General features: G+C 37.1%; 1 protein-coding gene across 3 annotated transcripts; it reads right to left on the bottom strand.

Moving 5' to 3' along the window:
- Window positions 1-1,708: 1,708 nt before the first annotated feature.
- Window positions 1,709-13,769, bottom strand: LOC127792868 (uncharacterized). Of its 3 annotated transcripts, none has more exons than XM_052323488.1 (5): window positions 13,595-13,769; window positions 13,391-13,461; window positions 11,131-11,234; window positions 2,113-2,167; window positions 1,709-2,035 (listed from the first exon to the last, which is right to left on the bottom strand). In XM_052323488.1, exons 1-5 carry the CDS (start codon window positions 13,748-13,750, stop codon window positions 2,023-2,025), a joined length of 399 nt encoding a protein of 132 aa, XP_052179448.1. In that variant the 5' UTR covers window positions 13,751-13,769; the 3' UTR covers window positions 1,709-2,022. The 3 variants fall into 3 exon arrangements, with proteins under 3 accessions (XP_052179448.1, XP_052179449.1, XP_052179447.1); XM_052323489.1 differs by having other exon boundaries at window positions 1,709-2,032; XM_052323487.1 differs by having other exon boundaries at window positions 1,709-2,022.
- Window positions 13,770-21,075: the final 7,306 nt, after the last annotated feature.

Below are 21,075 nucleotides of genomic sequence, written 5' to 3'. Positions count from 1 at the left end.
GATTGGTAAGCCATAAGGTATTTAAGTCTATGCATCAGCTCATTTTTGTCAGTTCTTTTACGGATGAATAAATCCTCAACTTTTTGAAGGCTGATCAAATGTTTATATATGTTTTCTTACTATCCTTAAATATATTATGCGCATAAACTGTGATGATTGATTTCAAAGTGACTGATCATCTTCTCAGTCCATGGAGTATGCTGAACAGAGATCTCAAATACAACTAGTGGAGAAGAGCTGGTACCTGCATGGTGGGCGAATTGATGTCTGTTGATGTGGGTGGTTGAAACTCTACTCTTGATTTTGATGATTGTCGCAGGCTCAGATATATGACCTGGAAGGTAGAAGATAATTTTTTTCATGTTGGTTATGCTGTAGCTGTGGGATTATTGATTTAATGGTGGATTGAAGATATGGTAATATGTATAAATTAGATCAGCAAATTAGTACTGCCTAACGAACCTACAGCAAGTGGAAGCTTAAGATTCTGCTCTCTTTTTTTTTTTCGTCTTTTTCTTTCACCAAGTAGAATAAGATGGTTTGAACCAATCAAATAGGGTGCCCTAAAGGTCTTAGAAAGTATAAATATGATGCCAAGCCAAATCCAAAAGCAACTTTGGGTTTTTAGCAGTTCGAAGTCCTCTGAAAAAGCCTTGGTTACTGGGATCGGTCTTTTACTAGTAGAAGAGTAGCTGATACAGGTTGACAGAAGCTCTCCCCATGGGAATGGATCTACCTGCTGGCTGCACGGGCCCAAAAGCAATCTTGAGGTCACCAGAAGACGACTCATGAGGTTGCACTACCCTCTCCTTCAGTGGTCAAGCAAAAGTCAAAAGTCAAAAATCAAATCTGCTAGATCTGTTCGTTTGCGTCTGAGGGTAAAAGAACCAACCTAGAACAGCAACGTAAGATGGGGGAAAAAAGTGGTGCATAGATGTCCATGAGAACAGCACGTGGTTCGAATGGTTACAGCCATATTGTATTATTTTCTTATTCCCCTTCACTCTTTTGATTCTTTGCTACTGTAGTCTTTCAGAAAGGACTCATTAAATTAAAGAATTATACGACTTTACCAACTAAAATTGATTTGTATTCCGAGCAGTGTTTATTAATAATTTGTGTACTGAGTAAAGGGTGCGTCAACCTGATGTTGGGCACCCGTCCGATTAGTGCCGGGCCTGATGTAGGGGCAATGAATGATAAAACGTAACCAAAGGGGGGCTCCCGGGCCTACATATTAGATCTGGGCCTGATCGGGTGGGAAGGAAAATGTAAAATGGGCCTGCTGTTCGAATTACTGGGCGGCTACTGGACCTACTTGGGCCTCAGGGCAAAAGCCATCTGGGCCTCGTGTTGGGCCCAATTTGCCAGCAGCTGGGCTTATATAATAGTACTGGGCCTAGGTAGCAAGGAAAATGTAAGATGAGATCGTGCTGGACCACAGGGCATCAATTGGAGTTTATTGTACTGCTTCGAAAGTGTCAAATAGGCTAACGATCGAGTCAAAGGCCGAGCGCTCGGAACATACGTTGGTACTAGGCCTGATAGGGAAGCAAAATTGGGCCTACCGTTGGGCCAACATGGCGCCTAAAATTCACTCCAAAGGGCCTTTTCAATCTACCGTTTTTAGCTTTCAGTTCACCTACAAATATACTTAAATCATCTCTTAATTGTTTTGGTAGTAAATTTTATATGGAACTCAATGATCTGGATAAGTTTTGAATTATGGCCCTAAAGATCTACAACACCAATGTGGTGCAATAACATTTAGTTGTTAGTCCCAAAGCGATCATAAACCTGCCATCAATGTCTTAAATCAGTCAATATTTGCTAACATTAAACACAACATATGATCAAATAGCATTGATAAATTACACATTTTATGAGCATCATCCTTCCTTATCCACCGAGGACTTCCCATTAGAAACGTTTGCCTGGGCGTCTGCAGAAGAAATCAAGGGGGGCACGCTTTTCTCTTTGAAATACTGTACTGGGTCTGCATAAGATTGAGCACAATGCCACCTACACAAGCCTTCTAAAACGACGATTAGCTTGAGAACATATATTTTCTGAACATTGTTCGAAAGAATACACTACTCCATTTCATAATACCTGCTCGCCTTTATAGTCTCACCATCTACTTTCGTACTTTGTTCAAAAACATTACCTGCAAGTGACAGATAAGAACGGGAAATTAATAATTTGTGTCCATTAGAATTAGGAACAATCAAGTCCACATGCAAATATTACCCTAAAACACGTGAAATTGATCTTCGGGATTTTCTAATGCTAGAGGCAAGTGCTCCACCAAAATATGAAATGCAACTTAAGGTGTGTTTGATAACATGTAAATTCCATGAAAAATGTCACATCCGAGAAATTGAATTTTATCTTTGCTGTTTCATGCACTACATTTTTTATAAAATTGAATTCCATAGTACAATCCTTTAAAGTATGTTTTGGGCTATTTTTCATGAAAAACTAATTTTAAGGGGGTGGTGGTTTTTGTTTTTCATGGAAGTTAGAAAATATTTTTTTTCCAACTAAATGCAATCAAACACCCCCTTAATTCTAAAACATTCAGATAATCCAGTCATTATGTTCAGTGTGAAATCTGTTTCACATTAGCTGCCATGGTACTATAACTGTAGATTGTGACGTTGCCTAGACAAAGGACATAAAGTAGGGGTAAACTCAATTTCTAAGGACGAGGTTTTCTAAAACTTCACGTTTTTCCACGGGCACTAGCACAACAGTAAACAAGCCAGTTATATCCATGGTATTGGAATTACTATCAATCCCATAATCAAGTAATATGGTTAACTGATAAATGTTTAATAAGAAGCCAACAACATGCTATAGCTACTAGTGGTCAAATAACCTATAACCTAGGTTTGAAATCACTAGTCAAAACAAGGCCATAGTTTAAGGCATTATTTGGCCTTGTGAAATTTCTGTTGTCCTGAGAATTAGAGAGGAATTTTGCAAGATCCAATTTCTTGCTTATTCTCTACAACAGAAAATAGATTCTTGTATGTTGATCCACAACAAAATCAAACAGCAACTTACTAGATGGACAAGAAACCCATGATATTGCTTTTTATATCAATAAAGTTAAAAATGAGGCCACCTTTTGGGATGTATAAGGTAAACATAAGTATACTATACAGCGACAGTAACATCACAAGCTTTTAATACCACTATGAGAGGTTGGCTACATGAAATCTAGCTCCTCAACAATCTCTATGAATGACCATATCTTTTGTAAGGCCTTTATCCATATCATGTATAAGAATTTTTTTACCAAGTTCTCTTTAGAATTCCTCTATCCTGTTTGCTATAAATTTATTCGATTTCATCTGCTCATCTTCTAAGTGCATCAATTGATTTTTTTCTCACATGTTTAAAATCTCATGTATCTTCAACAAAAGCCACCCCAATTTTATTATGGATGGTGGGAAATTTCTCAATATAGATTGGAAATCTTTAGGGTCTGTTTAGTTGCAGAAAAGGATATCCAGTTTTCTATCTCAATTTTCTATGAAATTTCTATTTTTCATTTTCCCACAGAAATTTTGAAAAGCGTGTCAAATGTGCAAAATACAGAGAACTAATTTCCAATTTTGAAAATTGGAACATATGTTCAAAAAAGAGAGATGTTTTTGTGTAAGTTGAGTTAGAGAAGGGGATGGAGATGCTTTGGGGAAAATTCTTGAAAAACCATGTTTCCAAATCTCAAAATTAACAAGGTAAACTGAAAAAAATCATTTTAGGTGTTTTCCAAGTTTAGTTCAATTTTTGGAAAACCACTTTATACAAATCTCCATTTTTTGTTTGGAACAAATGTTTGTTTTTGAGCAAGTTTTCTCATTTTCTGTTTTCTCTAAGAGTAATTTTCTGGGAAACTGGGGTTGCTTTCCACAACTAAACAGCCCCTTGTTAGATAATTGGGCCAATGTACTAGGCAGTAGGCATTGATCTATTGGGCTGAAGCCTATGTAAATAAAAGCTTCGGTTAAAACATAGCTGGAGAAATGTTCCAGCATGTTCCCGGGCAAGTTGTAAGACAAGTGGGAAAGGCATAACTGCTTTTGGCGCCAATTGAGCCATAGAGCAGTATAAAAAGGACTGATCTACACCTCTTCCCTTATGTTGAATGAAATCAGGAAATCAATTTCCTTCCTAATCCTTTTCCCTCCTAAAATTCACTTTTCTTTTCCCTCTAAATTCTCTCAATCCTCCTTTCTCTCTTCCTCTCGCCATTCTCAATTTCACTCGTCAGATCAGGAATCTGACAAATTGGTATCAGAGCAGTTTTCCTGACCGGCGCTTCTGAGCTTGAGAACGCAATGGTTGACGAAACTCGCATGAAACAAATGGAGATGCAGATCCAGCAAGTCACTGCGACGGTGACCGAGGTGCAACAGCGGGTTGGAAATATGGAAGATGCGATCGGAGCCATGGACAAGAAGATGGAAGTAGTGGCGGATCACTTAAGGGGAGATATGCGCATCCAAATTCGAGAAGAAATGCGGGAGCATAGCAATAAGGTGAGAGATCAGATGCAGCAATTCATGCTAATGTTCTCAAATTAGGCGCAGGTAAGAATATCCCCAGATTTTTCCCCTCGTGAGCAATTGGATCCCATACTCCCAGGTATTGGCACTAGCCATAGGGTGGTGGGATCATCAGAATTAAGAGGTGAATCGAGGGAAATGGGAGAAAGAGTCATGGACCGAAGGCAGGGAGTGGTGGTAAACTCCGGTCACTCTAATTTTCCAGTCCCTAAATTAGAGTTACTGGTGTTTGATGAGGCCAAATCAAGGTGGTGGACTCGACGATGTGAAAAATTATTCAATATACACCAGGTGGCCAAGGATCAAAGAGTTAACCTGGTCGTAGTAAGAGAGAACTACAATTGGGGAGAATTTGTACTGTGTGAACGGTTTGGTGAACGGAGGATGGTAGACATTGTAGAAGAATTCAACAAATTAAAACAACTGGGGACGGTCCAGGATTATCAGCCAAGTTCGAAGAGCTGAAGTCACTCATGCTCCACAGAAATCCTTACTTAACCGAGGATCACTTTGTATCGAATTTCATCAGTGGATTGAGTGATGATCTCAGATACATGGTGAAGATGATGAGATTGAGATCGGTGCAAGAAGCAGCAAAAGATGCACTATTACAAGAACTTACTGTGGAGGCCTTAAATGAAGAAACAAAGGGTGCAAAGTAGGGGAATAAATTCAGGAATGATACCGTCAAGGGGCCGAATACAGAACAAGGAAAATTTTAGAGGAACAGGGGTAAGGTATCTGACCAACACCTCCCATGATTTAAATTTACCCTCAAGAGATAAGATCTTTGAGCAAAGAAGGATTGCGGGACTGTGTTGTAAGTGTGGGGATAGGTACTCCCCTTAACACCAATGCAAGAAGCAACTGCTCTTATTAGAAGGGGCAGAAGGAACATATGAGGAAGAGATCGCTGGCAAAGAAGAAGACGAAGATGAAGGAGGAGGGGCCATCTCTTTACATGCTATAAAAGGAATGGCCAGCAGCAAGATTATAACGATGGAGGGGGAGGTTCAGGAGAGTACTCTCATGGTTTTAATAGATAGTGGGAGCATCCACAGCTTCATAGATGAGGGAACAACTAGAAAGATGAAGTGGCCATTAGCTAGCACTCAACCACTTTCGATAACTGTGGCTAACAGAAACTGAGTTATCAGCAAATCCACTTGTGTGGGAATTTGCTAGGAAATGCAAGGGGAGGACTACCAGGTTGACTTAAGGTTGCTCAAGTTAGGAAGGTGCCATATTGTTCTTGGGGTTGATTGGATGAAGGAGGTGAGTCCAATCAGCTTTGATTTTAACAAAATGGAGATTACCTTAGAGAAAGAGCGAAGAAGGGCGGTATTACAAGGAAATATGGAGGTTGCAAGATGATTAAAGGGAAAAAACTGTAGAGCTTGTTCAAAAAGAAGATATCACAAGTAGCCCAACTATTTTTAATTAAGGCCGCTGAACAGCAAGGACTAGAGAGTGAAGCAAATTCATCAATCACATCCACTTGGCAGGTACACGATTTGGCTCTTCTTGATGCACTTTTAATTGAATATCAAGATTTGTTTGTAGAACCCTAAGACCCTTCTCCCTCAAAGATCCTTGGATCACACCATACCGCTTTTACCCAATGCTGAACCAGTGAACATTAGATCCTACCGGTACCCCCCAAAACTCAAATCTAAAATTAAGAAACTTGTCAAAGATATGCTAACTCAATCTGTGATCTGACCCAGCCATAACCCATTTGCTTCTCTCATCCTATTAGTCAAAAAAAAGGCTGGAACATAGCGGTTCTGTATTAACTACAGACAACTCAATGCCATTACTATCAAAGACAAATTTTCCATCTCTATTATTGAAGAACTTTTGGATGAACTAAAGTACGCCTCTATTTTCTCCAAGTTGGACCTAAGGTCGGGATACCATCAAATTAGAATGGATCCTAATGACATCCCCAAAACAGCCTTCAAAACACACCATGGCCACTTTGAATTCACCGTCATGCCTTTCGGCCTAACCAACGCATCAGCCACATTCCAAGCCCTCATGAATCAAATTTTTGAACCCCATCTTAGAAAATTTGTGTTGGTTTTCTTTGAAAATATATTAGTTTACAGTCCCTCTTTTGACCAACATCTAGACCATCTTAGGGCTACATTCAAAATCTTGAGATTCAATCAATTGTACATCAAAAGGTCAAAGTGTGCCTTTGCACAACAACAAGTGGAATACCTGGGGCATATCATTTCAGGGGCAGGAGTGGAAATAGATCCCAAGAAAATTGAAGCTGTTGTGGCCTGGCCGAAACCTACAAACATTAGAGCTTTGAGAGGGTTCCTAGAGCTCACGGGGTACTACAGAAAATTTGTAAGAAACTATGGAACAATAAGTAAGCCTTTAACGGAGATGCTAAAGAAAGATAGCTTAAGATGGAGCCCGCAGGTAAAGGCAGCTTTTGAGCAACTAAAAAAAGCATTGAGTGAAGTTCCAATGCTGGGCCTACCAGACTTCAGCAAACCGTTTGTGTTGGAGATTGATGCTAGCAACCATGGAATAGGAGCCATCCTGTCCCAGGAGGGCAGGCCATTGGCTTTCCTAAGCCAATCCCTAGCTCCCCGCCACCAAGGCCTTAGCATATACGAGAAAGAGTTAATGGCAGTCTTCATGGCAGTGGAGAAGTGGCGACACTACTTGGAAGGGGGAAAATTTGTTATAAAAACGGACTATGAAAGCCTCAAATTCCTGCTACAACAGCGGCTGCACACTCAATTACAAAAGAAAGGTATGGCTAAACTTATGGGATTGGATTATGTAATCCAATTTAGAAAAGGGATGGAGGATGTTGCAGCAGACGCCTTGTCTTGCTGCCAAGAAAAGGGAACATGTGAAGCCATCTCAGCAGTCATCCTAGATTGGTTACAGGAAGTGACTGCCAGTTACCATCAAGATGACTGGGCAAAAGGCTTATTGGAGCAACTAAGTGTGGTCGCGCACAGCAGACTCGGGTACTCACTAAACAATGGGATACTCCGTTACAAAGGTAGATTGGTTATCGGGAACAATGAAGCACTAAAGGGAAAAATCCTACAAGCACTCCATGAGCCCCCCATTGGAGGCCATTCGGGCATTCAGAATACATACCGAAGAGTCCAGTAGGTATTCTTTTGGCCTCGACTAAAAAAATATGTTTGGGACTATGTGATGTGTGCAAAGGATATAAGCATGAGACAGTATCTCATCCGGGCCTTCTACAACCCCTACTATTATCGGACTAGGCGTGGACTAATATTACTATGGACTTTATAGAAGGGCTTCCTCGATCAGAAGGGAAAGACTGCATCATGGTGGTGGTAGATAGGTTCTCTAAATTCAGCCACTTTATTGGGTTATCCCATCCATACATAGCTCAAGAAGTTGCCAAGACATTCATGGACAATGTGGTGAACTTACATGGTATACCGCAGTCCATCGTGTCAGACAGAGATCGAATATTCACTAGTTTATTCTGGAAAGAACTAATGAAGCTGCTGGACACTAAACTCTTGATGTCAACAGCCTATCATCCAGAGACGGACGGCTAGACCAAAAGAGTGAACCAATCGCTGAAGCTATATTTGAGATGTTTCAGTTTCCTACAACCTAAAGGTTGGCATAAATGGTTGGTTGTTGCCCAATGGTGGTATAACTCAACTTTCCACAACTCCATCCGAATGACCCCATTTGAGGCTCTCTATGGCTACAAACCAAGGCTCCTACTAGCCTTAGCCAACCACACTACAATGGCAGCTGTTGGTAATTACTTGCAACAAAGACAAGAGATTATGAAGCTGGTAAAAACAGAATTGGCTAAAGCCCAAAATAGAATGAAGCAGATAGCTGATCGAAATCGTAGTGAATGGGAATTTTTAGTGGGAGAAGAAGTTTACCTAAAGCTCGGCCCACAACATTTTAGGGCGTTGTCACAGCAGCCAATTTCCAAGCTTAGCCCAAGATACTATGGGCCATTCCCAATTGTAAAAAAGATTGGAACAGTAGCCTACAAGTTACTGCTACCAGAGAGAACCCACTTCCACCCGATGTTCCACATCTCCCTCCTCAAGAAAGCCATCGTTACACAACCACACAGCACTTCGCTGCCTCCCATGAACACAACTGACAGGCAGGATTCAGTGTTTTTAGACAAAAGAGTGGTCCACAAACATGGAGCCCCCCTTATTCAAGTCCTAGTCAAGTGGTCATCCCTCCATGAGGACAACAACACTTAGGAGTATCTCCCAGACCTACTACGTCAATTTCCAAACTCTGCCAGCCTACTACATATTTCTTGAGGACAAGAAATGCTTTAAGAGGCGAGGATTGTTAGATAATTGGGCCAATGTACCAGGCAGTAGGCATCGATCTATTGGGCTGAAGCCTATGTAAATAAAAGCTTCGGTTAAAACATAGCTGGAGAAATGTTCCAGCATGTTCCCGGGCAAGTTGTAAGACAAGTGAGGAAGGCATAACCACTTTAGGCGCCAATTGAGCCATAGATCAGTATAAAAAGGACTGATCTACGCCTCTTCTCTTATGTTGAATGAAATTAGGAAATCAGTTTCCTTTCTAATTCTTCTCCTTCCTAAAATTCACTCTTCTTTTCCCTCTAAATTCTTTCAATCCTCCTCTCTCTCTTCCTCTCGCCATTCTCAATTTCACTTGTTAGATAAGGAATCTGACACCCCTCAGTCATCATGGAGGATGAAGATGACATGAAAGGTCAAGAGAGGAAGATGGGTCCAAATATGGCCACCATTGATAATAGCATCAAAGAGAGACACAAAAGAACATTAAAAGTGCAACAGAGCACAATGCAGAGAAGATAAAGTACATTAGGAGCACAACACAGAAGATAAAATACTAGAAGAGGCATGCCCCATAGTGTCCATTTGAGCCACCATCTAGCCTCATAGCCACTAACAAGGTGGTTGCCAACCTCCATTAACCACTCTTGAATCTTGCCACCAATTAGCTCACCACACAACTACCAAGCACTGTAGAAATTGCAACCCACCACCACCAATCAAACAGCCTTCTTTACTAGGAAGTGCTGATCTATCAATTTGCACCATCTGCATATCTAAAAGTTGGTGTAGGACAAAAAGAAACTTGCAGAAAAAGGAAAGACTACATTTGAGAACTGTGAGATAAAGCTCACACCCAACCTGTTAGAAGCAAAGAAATCTTTGGGCCTTTTGTTGGATGATGATGTTGATGATGTACTTAGCTCTATTTGTGATGAAACTGGCCCTTAAGAAGTGAGAGCAATTCTTGTGCAAAACAAGTGAGTGAAGAGGGCATATAGACTAGTGTATCTTAAGATGGTATAGCTCAAGCTGATGACAACAAATTAGCTGTTAAATCCTCTGCTGAGGCAGCCTAGCGAGTAAAGAAGACAGGTTGGTGGAGTCAGAGTCCTCCAAGAAACTGGGGTATGGTTGCTAAGCTGATCAGTCAGTTCACCAATGTGGCAAGCAATGCCAAAGTTGATGAATTTGGGAGAGGGAGAACGGTAAAATTAGAATCCAAGTCAGAGTAAACTTCAAAGAAGATGGGAAGGAAGGCTAAATCACTTCAATAGAACCTTCTGTTGAAGAGGCTGAAATGCACTTTATCCACTTGCTAGATGATCAGTCCTTACAACAATTCCTATTAATGTAGCCACTTGACCAGTGGGTGATGCAAGAATCCATGGTGGGTTTTATGTTAGCTTTGAGCTCCATGTGCCCCATGCACAAAACTTTCCTATATGAATTATAGAATATATTTGGAGTAGGAATTTAAAGCATTTGAACATGTTGAATATCAGTTTTATCATCCAAAGTGAATCACTCTCATTTTCCTCATTTTGTCGATAAGGCAGGGTTCTTTCCCATTGCCTGATGCCTTGTAGCTTAGTAGATGCTCTTTCTTAGTGCTTAAGAGTTTTTCTTTCTTCTTCATTTTTTCTTTAACAAGGTTTGTGCCCTTTAGGTGAGTAGCTAGTATATACACTTATCTAAAATCACTTGTTTCTAGATCTTTTTTCTGATATCTCAGTGGATAAATTACAAAAGAGCACTCACAGGCAGGTATCCCTTTCACACTTATTGTCAAACAACAAACACGTAACAGCTGTAGAAGTATTTTTAATATAAATAATGCTATAGTTGATATTTCAATTCCAATTAGATATATATTTATTTGTAGTCATGCCCCTTCTTGGGCTTACCATTGGAAATTGTCATTGATTGAGTTGATTTATTTGTATTTAATTATCCAGCTACTTTTACAAATTTGACACTAGTTCTTCTTGACTCAATTAGGATTGGGTCAAAAGAGCCTTTCAGATTTTGGCAATTGTAAAAATACAAGTTCTTGCATTCGTCTAACCTCAATGACAAATACATCATATTTGTTTAAGTGTTTCTCTTTGGATAACTTTGCATGTTTTGCACTCTGCTGACACATGATATATCACATTTAAATAAAAACATGAGTCTAGACTTTATGTTGATCATTGAAATTCCAAATAAATGTTTACCGCCAAAAATATCCTTGTCTGAGAAATACTTCGCCATTAATCGCTGGGTGTAGTCAGCCTCATATTTGCTAAACTTTTCAATGAGCTCGTCGGTATTCATATCCCTAGACAAATAAAAAAACAAAGTCCACCAATTCAGGAGTACAAATAAAACCTGTGTTGGGCTATGAAATTCTGTTAAACTATAAAAATATTAAGGTTGGAAAGCAAGTTATATAGCTATGATGGTTGCTGGGTAAGAAATGAAATTCATAAGGCTTGTGCATGCAAGCTAAATAAAGTAAATAAACTTCCAGCAAGAAATGAAGTTATTTTGGAAAAATTTCTTAGTAGCATTCAAGCATGTAGTTACGGTTCTGGCTCAACTTTTAAGGTTTTGTATGCATGTAATGTGGCACAGATGCAAGGTTGTTATTGAGAGTTTAAGTGAGATCGAAAGAGAGTCCATAAAATCGAATCGTAAAATCGTAAAATTTTATAAGCAATTACAAATACCCTTTAATTTTTATAAATATATGTTTATAATAACATAATTTTTTAAAAAAATGAATTAATATATTTAAAATAGAGGTTAGATTATGTAAATTTTATAAATATATGTTTATAATAACCGGATATGTAAATTCCAGTGGCCGCAAGTTATATAAAATAGAGGTTAGATTATTGATGAAATAGCCACCTAACCCCCTGCTAAAATCCCTTTAGACATTGTCAACAAAAATTAGATGTTGAAACAGGCAGATGAGTAAACCACAACTTTCTAAATTTCACTAACCAACACAATCCAGGATAATTCAGAGAACAATAGGATGAGTTCACATAAAGTCCTTCCATTTCATCAAAAGGATTCAAAAGCAGTTGTAACCCACAAACAAACAAAATGCCAGCCATAGACAGTATAGAAGTAATCTCAGTAAAAACAAGAAAATTGAAACGCATAATATTATCCCCTGGAATGTAACAGCTAGAGAAAACAAAATACTTGAGTTACAGTGCATTAGGGAGGGGGAATGGAATCGAAACAGATGGAAGAGCGTTCTCCTCATTTGGGAGAGACATTAGTAATGGAATGGAATGGATGGAAAATGTATCCATCCAAAGAACTATACTGGTTGCCCAAATCAACTGGTGAATTTCTAGGCTAGCATGGTTTCCTTAGTAAATAGTAGTTGAAAGTGAAGTGCACAAGCAAAGAGAAAGAAAGAGATTACACTATCGCTGAGAATGCCAAGAGCCTGAGAAGATGTGCGACTGAGCACCAAGCAACTGAGAAGCAAGTAAGCAGACAGCGGCACCACCACGCGGAGAGGGAGAACAGCGGCGGACGGTAGAGACTAGAGAGAGAGAGAGATAAGGGTTTCTGCTTTGTGGAAGCCCTCAATTGATTTGAGCGTGCGTAAGAACTTATACCAGAAACAAGCAAGCTTAATCAAATTGGTCACTTACTACTGGAAGCTTAGAGACGGAATTGAGTGAGTGAAAATTTTAAACTCCCTGATTTCAGTGATTTTAACAATTTAAATTCCAATTTTGTACAATTTTACCTCAATTCCGATTTTACATGCGATTTGAATCATTTGGAGGTCTCCGATGCATAAAATTGAACACGTTGAAGCGGGATTTTAACAACAGTGCACAGACGTGCATGCATTGTTTTAACTTGGAAGTATCAAAAGCAGCCCAAATCAAGTAGAGCATGCATTTATGCTCAAATTTAAGTAACAAGGATTAGTAAGACTAATTCATTTGCATCCAGGTGTGAAGATCGTTACATTAAGTGATGTGTATTACAGATACACAGGAGCCTTTGGTTGGCCATGGATTTCGCAGAAGAAACATGGTTAACATTTTAGCAGTACCCTATTTAAACTTCAAAGTTACACTTTTTGATATAATTCTTTTTGGTAGTTTTCGCTTTTGATCACTAGGATTTTAATTCGTCAGCTTAAAATTATTTTTTGTGATTCAAGCTAAAAAGAAAGATCTGAAAAAGAATTCAGGAAACAGAGATCTGTTTATCTTAACTATGAAGAAAGACAACAGGTTACCACAAATGAGTGGCAGGTCCCTCCATCAAACCCAAAAGGGAGCATATTAAATAATCAAAGAATAGAGCGTACAATTTAGATTACCACAACAACGAACAAGGAAAAGAAACTAATGGGCGGAAACTCAGCTGGATATTGCCCCAACCCACCAAAAACCAACAAGGAACACACCTTCAATCCCACAAAAAGCGATTACAGGGCCAAACGCATACCTCGATATTATCGATCCCAGATCAAATGAACCGCACTCACTAGCTTCTTGTCGATTCTTCACAGCTTCCAACTAAAACAATATCAACGGCTGGACAATCAAAGAGCGAAGCTGAGAACACGAACCTACTGAAGAGATTCGTAATGAAAGCAGAAACCCTAGTTTGCTGTTGCAGGAGAGAGAGAGAGAGAGAGAGAGAACTCACCTTGTCATCCGCGTCCAGGGAGAAATCGCATTGGCAAGCTACGGTTTCGAAGATTCGCGTCCAGAGAGAAAATGCATTCAAAACTTGCAATCCGTAACCCCTGAAATGCCGGGAAATGGGAGAAGGCCTTTCGGCTTCGGGAAGAGGCCTGTGCATTCTTTTATGTCTAACTGGTTTGTCCGGGCCCATCACATTGTAATAAACGGGTTTGACGGGTCTGGAGCCCATGCAGCTAGTCTTATTTAGGGTTAGCAATGGTTTGATTTAGTTTTAATTTTTGCTAAAATTATAATGAAATTAAACTTAAAATATTAAAATCAAAATCAAACTACTAATTTATTAGTTTTAAAAATTAAAAACTATAACCAAACTATCCGATTTCAATTTTAATCATGATTTTTTAATTTGATCCATACCAACAAATAAAGACAAACTCTTGCAAATAACATTCATAAAAAAATTTGATAACTCCACTATAAACAAAGACAAATTCTAATAACTTCACACGCTAGATTAAAATTAATCTCCCCAAATATTAGCCGCCACAAAATGTACTTAAAATAAATATGTGTCTAATGTTTGACAAGCATACAAAGTTAGCAAATAAATGACCAAGGCCAAGTATCAACTTAGTATAACCAAATTGATGGAAAAGAACAAATTTATTGCAAACCCACCACTCAAGCCATTGGCAACATCGCCTACATGAGATTAGAAACTTCTCTTGAAAGATTTCGTCAAGGGTTCTAATCTAATGACATTGCCAGAAACTAAGCTATTCTTAATTTGGGTTCAAATGGATTGAAATTTATATTAACTGATACTATGTTTAAGTCCGTTGTATAATTTTCAATTCATTGAGGCAAAACAACATACATCATGATTGCATCCCAGAAACAATTTGATGGTCTAATCATGGTACAAACTTAAGAGTAACGTGGAACAGAAATAACAAGAAGAACAAGTGAGTTGCAGAATTTACCGATCAATCGCCTCTTCTTGGTTCATATAGTGATTTAATATGCCGAGCGTTGGTGATCAACCATCTATAGATGTACGGCTCTAGTTATTGGGGAAAAAGAAATTTTGGTTTCTGACCCACATCTTTTGCCGTAGACAACTATGGAGTTAATAATCCATCTGGTTTTTGGGCAGCGAAACTTCGAAGCATTTGCTTCTAGAAAAAACCCACCCATGCAATGCAATCTGAGTCTTATGAAAAATAAAGATGCTTTGGTGGACGAGGGCAAGAGAGGCAGAGAGTGAGGGCGAGTGAGAGCAAGAGAGAATTAGTAAAGGCAAGCAAGAGCAAGAGAGAGGCAGATAGTAAAGGGCAAGCAAGAGAGATGAGACAGAGAGCAAGAGGCAATGAGGGTGAAAGAGAACAAGCGCGAGCGAGAGTAAGAGGAGACGAGCCCTAGCGAGAGCAAAAGAAGCCAAGCCTTAGCAAGAGTAAAAGAAAGCCAGTGAGGGCGAGCGAGAGCAAGAGAGAGGCAGAAAGCGAGAGCGAGCGTGCGTGGACGAGCAAGAGAAATAAGGCAAAGAGTAAGAGACAGCGAGGGCGAGGTTGAGAAAGGAAAGAGAATTGGAGAAGAGAAAGGGAGAAGAGAAGGGATAAGGGTTTGCAGACAAAGCAAGTGGGCTAGGTTGTATATAATATATATATGTATATTCAGTTTGGTTTCGGATCGAGTTTTGGTTTGATTTTAGTGAAAATCATAACTAAACCATACTCATTGAAACAGTGTTCAATTTTTTCCCAAGCCAAACCATTATCCAGTCAAACAATTTTTAACCGCATTCACCAGTTTGATTTTGGTTTGATTCCCCACGATTTCGATTACAATTGTCATCCCTAATCTTATTTGTAATATAAATGGATTCGGATTTTATAAATTTGGGCCGTGTCAAATTTGGTCCATACTCGGCCCACTTATAACAGGCTGAATTACAAAACCATTTTTGGTTTTATGGTTGAAGATGCTAAGCAATTAAGCATTACCATGTGGACAATACAAGTTTAAAAAAAATAAGTACTTTAAGAAAAATTATATAAGAAATATAAAATTAGACATAAATTATGTATAATAAGATTCCATATTAAAAAATAAAACGTACAAAGACAGACCAAATCAAATAGACGTAAGATGAGTGAATAAAATGCAAAAGAAAATCAAAACAGAAAGGACAAATCCCCTCCCAAATGCCAAATAAAATTGAAAGTTCAAACATGACTTTTAACATTCAAACATCTATTAGTAAGGGAAGATAAGATAAGTACTTACAAGATCCTATTTAATTTCATTCAAAATCAGAGACTAATATATATACAAGCCAGGAAACTTCGGGGAGTGGTTATAAAGCAGAGGCAGGCCATATAATTTGTTAGTTGTTGGCAGTGCTGTCCGAGATGTGGTGCGGTTGCTGCCTTCACAGGGAATATCAGAAGCAGTTGTCTAATCCTGCTTCTTCATCACCAATAATCTCCACAGGAACATAGCCCGTTCCTGAAATGGTGGAACCTTCAGAAGACACCCAGAAACATTATTAGGCTTAACAATCTGGATACGAGCAATGTCCGGTCGGGACTGTTTTGGGCATCGGGACAATGGGTGACCAAAAACATTACAGAAGACACCCATTGATATTAAACATGGAGTCAAACCAATGTTGGGTTATGCAATAAACTCATCTATTCCCTTATATAAATCTATAAATTTAGAAAATTACTTAGACAAGACCTGAATTTCTACGCACATTCTAACAAAGCCTAATCTCACCCTATCCTTAGTTATAGTGTCTGCGTGCGTGGGACAGGACAGATAATCCTCGCATTGTCTATCCTGTCAACAGGATATTATAATTAGGGATGTTTATTAATCAAGATAAGAAGAAGAAAATATTAGATATGGGAAGCATTTTATGTTTGGTATTTCTAACGTGTTTGTTAACCTTATTTAACCATTTCCAAAACAGGTCTCACGTGACCTCTTATCTCCCCCTTTCAAGATAAATTTATTCGATCTCCTCCCTCAAATAAATTTATCTTGCTCTTTTAAGATAATGCTGAATTACTTATCTACCCCTTGTAAGATAATTAATGTCATTTAGTGTATTTTAAATATTTAAATTTATTAAAAAATCTTATTCATTTCATTGATTTTTAAAATTTAAATTTCTCTTTCTCTATATATATTTTATTTAACTCTTTTCAACTCTTTTTAAATTTATTTTTGGACATAAATTTGAAAAATAAAATATTATTTTTAATTTTAATCTTAATTTTTTTGACAATTCATATTAATCATAAAATACTATTTTAATCATAAATTTGATAATAGGGATATTTTGGTAAAAAAAACTCTTATCTTGGTGCTTATCATATCTATTAACAAACACATGGAAAGAAAAAATACAATTATCAGTGGAATGATCAAGATAAGGCCGGAAAGCATTCCAAGATTTCTATCAGACTGTTTGTTAAATTTTTTAGAATCCATTGGTAACTGTATTTTTTCTTTTCACGTGTTTGTTAATATATATGATAAGCACCAAGATAAGGGTTTTTTTACCAAAATATCCCTATTACCAAATTTATGATTAAAATAGTATTTTATGATTAATATGAATTGTCAAAAAAATTAAGATTAAAATAAAAAATAATATTTTATTTTCTAAATTCAAGCTTAAAAATAAATTTAAAAAGAGTTTAAAAGTATAAATAATAATTGTTAGGATTACAATAATTCCACCTACATAATTAAAAATAGCCAAAACATATTTTCATAATAGATAATAAAATATAAAATTAAATAAAATAATTTAAAAATTGATGAAATGAATTATATTAGTTAATAAAATATATATAGTGAGAGAGAAATTTAAATTTTAAAATTAATGAAATGAATAATGTCATTTAAATTTTAAAAATTGTCAAAACATATAATAATTTAAAAATATATTAAATAATATTAATTATAAGAGATAAATAAATAAGTTTTTTAATAAATTTAAATCTTTAAAATGCATTAAATGGTATTAACTATCTTACAAGGGGTAGATAAGTAATTGAGGCTTATCTTGAAAGAGCCAGATAAATTTATCCGATGGGGGAGGTTGGATAAATTTATCTTGAAAGGGGGAGATAAGAGGTCACGTGATGCCTTTTTCAGAAATGGCCAGATAAGCTTAACAAACACGTTGGAAATACCAAACATCCGGAATGCTTCCCATATCTGACCTTTTCTCCCTCTTATTTTAGTTAACAAACACCTCCTTAATAAATAAATTAAAGGTGTCATTATCCAACATCGATCACTTTGTGTCATTCTTAATTTGATCCATGAACTTTGGTCGACTGCGGACATGGCTGTTGGTCGAATACAAATAACACTCAAATCATCAATCACATACACAAATATAGAATTTTACATAAAAAAAATTAAATTAAAAAAATTATAAACAAAAAAAATAAAATATTACTTATTAAATAATTACTAATATAAAAGTGATATAATTACAACTAATTCTAGAACATTGAATACCTATTTATAAATCTAAAATCATCTATACATATTCACAAAAAATCATATCTTGATCAAAAGATAATTCATGAGAAAATTCTCCCGATGAGATAAATCTCACTTAAAATTGAATTTAACATTATAATCACAGTTAAATTCGAAATCATAATCATTATTAAATTATGAGTTTTAATCACAGATAAATTTAAATTTCAGATCACAATTATAACAAATTCCATCTTGACACGAAATTTAAATATGGAATTATCTAAAATTCTTTCTTCCAACAAAATCACAGAAAATTAATCTTCTGATAAATATTAATCAAAACTATACTACGAAAAAATACCACCCAAATTCACATAAAGTTTACTGTTGTGGATATCTTCAACTGCATTTAAAACATAGCCAACAAGATCAGACTTAACATATCTTTATTGATCTTAATGACTCCACACTCATTAATATAAATTCCTTTTGATAACTCCACTTTTATCTAAATTCATCTTTATCAAAATTACACGCATCTTAACCTGTCATAATAATAATCAAATATTTCAATCCAATAATGAAATATAATACTCCAAGGTAGCCAATACAAAAATTAAATAACTTAAAATAATGTCAAACGACTGTAAATAAAGTTTCAATAGATAACAAACCAGAATACTAAGTTTGAGTAGTAAATCTGGGCAAAATAGATCTGGATCTGGGCTCTTGAATCTGAGTGGACAAATGGGTCTAGTTGTTGTATCTGGGCTAGATTTGGACAAAAGACATTGAAACTAGGCTGGCATTTTGAAGCGGGTTTGGAGCGGGCCAATAGGTTTAATTAGATCTGAGTCTGAGTTGAGATCTGGGTGAGCTTGGAATAGCTAATAATGATTGACATACCACTGTGTGTTAATGGCAGAAGCAACAGTGGACGAAGGCAACACTTTCAGCAATGGCAAGGCGAGGTGGCCGGTGAAGTCGACGGCGGGAAGGGGAACGATGGTTGCCGGTGATTGGCAAGGGCGACAGAGACAAAGTCGGAGCAAGGTGAGGGCCGTCAGTCTCGCGAAACGACAACAGGGCAAGGTAGCTGATGGCGAGGCGACCAACGGAATACCAGAACAAAATGATAAAGGCCGACAACCGCAAGAGCGACGGTGGAGACGAAGGCCGTCAGCGGTGGCTTGTGGTGGTGGGGTTGATGGCTGAATAGAAACAAAAGAAAAAGAAGCGGTCGCGATCGACTAATGGCTGCTCCAAAAGCTAAAGTCGACGGCAGAGGTCACTGGTGATGTGGGGGACGGCGGCTAGCGGCGGTCAGAAGGCTGCGATAGTCAGACGATGGCGGCGGCAGAGGCTGGGCACCAGTAATTGGGCTGAGAAAGATGAAGATGGTGGTAAAAAATTTTAGATCCAACGGTTGAGATCTAGAAACAGTTGATGGTTTGATACAACTATTCTAATACCACTTTGTTACAATATTGGATTGAATACAAACTACGACCACACTATCAATCACACATACAAATACATAATCTTATGTAAAAACTCAAATTAAAAGAAATCATGAATAAAAAAAATAAAATATTACTAAATAAATAATTACTAATACAAAAGTAATATAACTACAATTAATTTTAGAATATTAGATACATATTTATAAATCTAAAATTATCTATAAATATACACAAAAAATTATATTATAATTAAAAAATAATTTATGAGGATATTCCTCTATATGAGATAAATCTCACTCAAAATCAAATTTAACAACGTCATAATTATAGTTAAATTTGAAATTATAATCATAGTTAAATTAAAAATTTCAATCATAACAAATTTAAATTCCAATCACAATTATAACAACATTTTCAGTTTAATTGAGCGGTTTGTGTGGCACATAAGACACCCAGTCATGGACAGAGAATTCCACAAGGTAAAGGCAAGTTTGCTCCCCTGTTGAGTTGAGTTCATGAATTAAAGTTACAAAAAAACAGCCCTTTTCAAGTTATAAAAACAGCCCTTTTCACTCTTTTGAGTTCATGAATTCAAGTTATAAAAACAGCCTTTTTCACTCTCTTTTAAGAGGATAAACGTAGACGTGTCAAAATGGCCGGGCTTTGGCCCAGCCTTATAGGGGAGCTGGGCCGGGTCAAAGAAATTGGGCCCATGGCTCGACTCGGCCAGGCCCGTGGCCCGTTGGGCCCTTTTGGGCCGGGCCCATTAGGCCCTTATGGGCTAGTCAGTTAGGCCCTTATTTTTTTTATTATTTTTTAATAATTATTGATATTGGATAGTAAAAAATTTAATTTCGTAATATATATAAATAATAACCATCAATTTATTTAAAATTTTTAAGTTAAATTTTTTATATATTTAAATTATAAATAAGCATTCTCCTTTTTATATGTACATTCTTTTTCATATCAATTCACAAGAAAATTTATAAGATATATAGAATTTTAAAATATAAAATAATAAAATAATATTTAAAACTTAAGAATTAAGATGAAAAATATTTTAAAAAGAAAAAAATTAATTTTTATATTTGTATATATTATATGTATTATTTTTTAAAAAAAGAAAAAGAGGTCGGGCCCACTAGACTCGGCTCGCTAGGCCCTGTGGGCTAAGGGCCCAGCTCGGCCCTCTAGCCCACGGGCTGGCCCCCTTGTAGGGGGTCATGGGCCAAGCCGGGCCTGGGCCCGGCCCTTTTAAAAAGCTCATGGGCCGACTTGGGCCGGGTTGGGCCGGCCCTTTTGACATCTCTAGGATCAAGTAAATGCTTTTATCCTTTTTTTTAAGGGAGAACCAAGTAAAGCTAATGTTTTCAAAACTAAAGTAAAATAAGTTTGATCTCCCTTTTTAGGTATAAATTAGAGTTGTTAGGTTCTTTATTTTTTTTAGATAACGTTTGTTAAAATGAACAAGATAAGGAAATATCAAAATAAGTCTAAAATGATT

This window comes from Diospyros lotus, unplaced genomic scaffold (assembly GCF_014633365.1).
Source record: "Diospyros lotus cultivar Yz01 unplaced genomic scaffold, ASM1463336v1 superscaf1, whole genome shotgun sequence".
Lineage (NCBI taxonomy): Eukaryota > Viridiplantae > Streptophyta > Magnoliopsida > Ericales > Ebenaceae > Diospyros > Diospyros lotus.
This window is presented reverse-complemented; position numbering and strand designations above follow the sequence as displayed.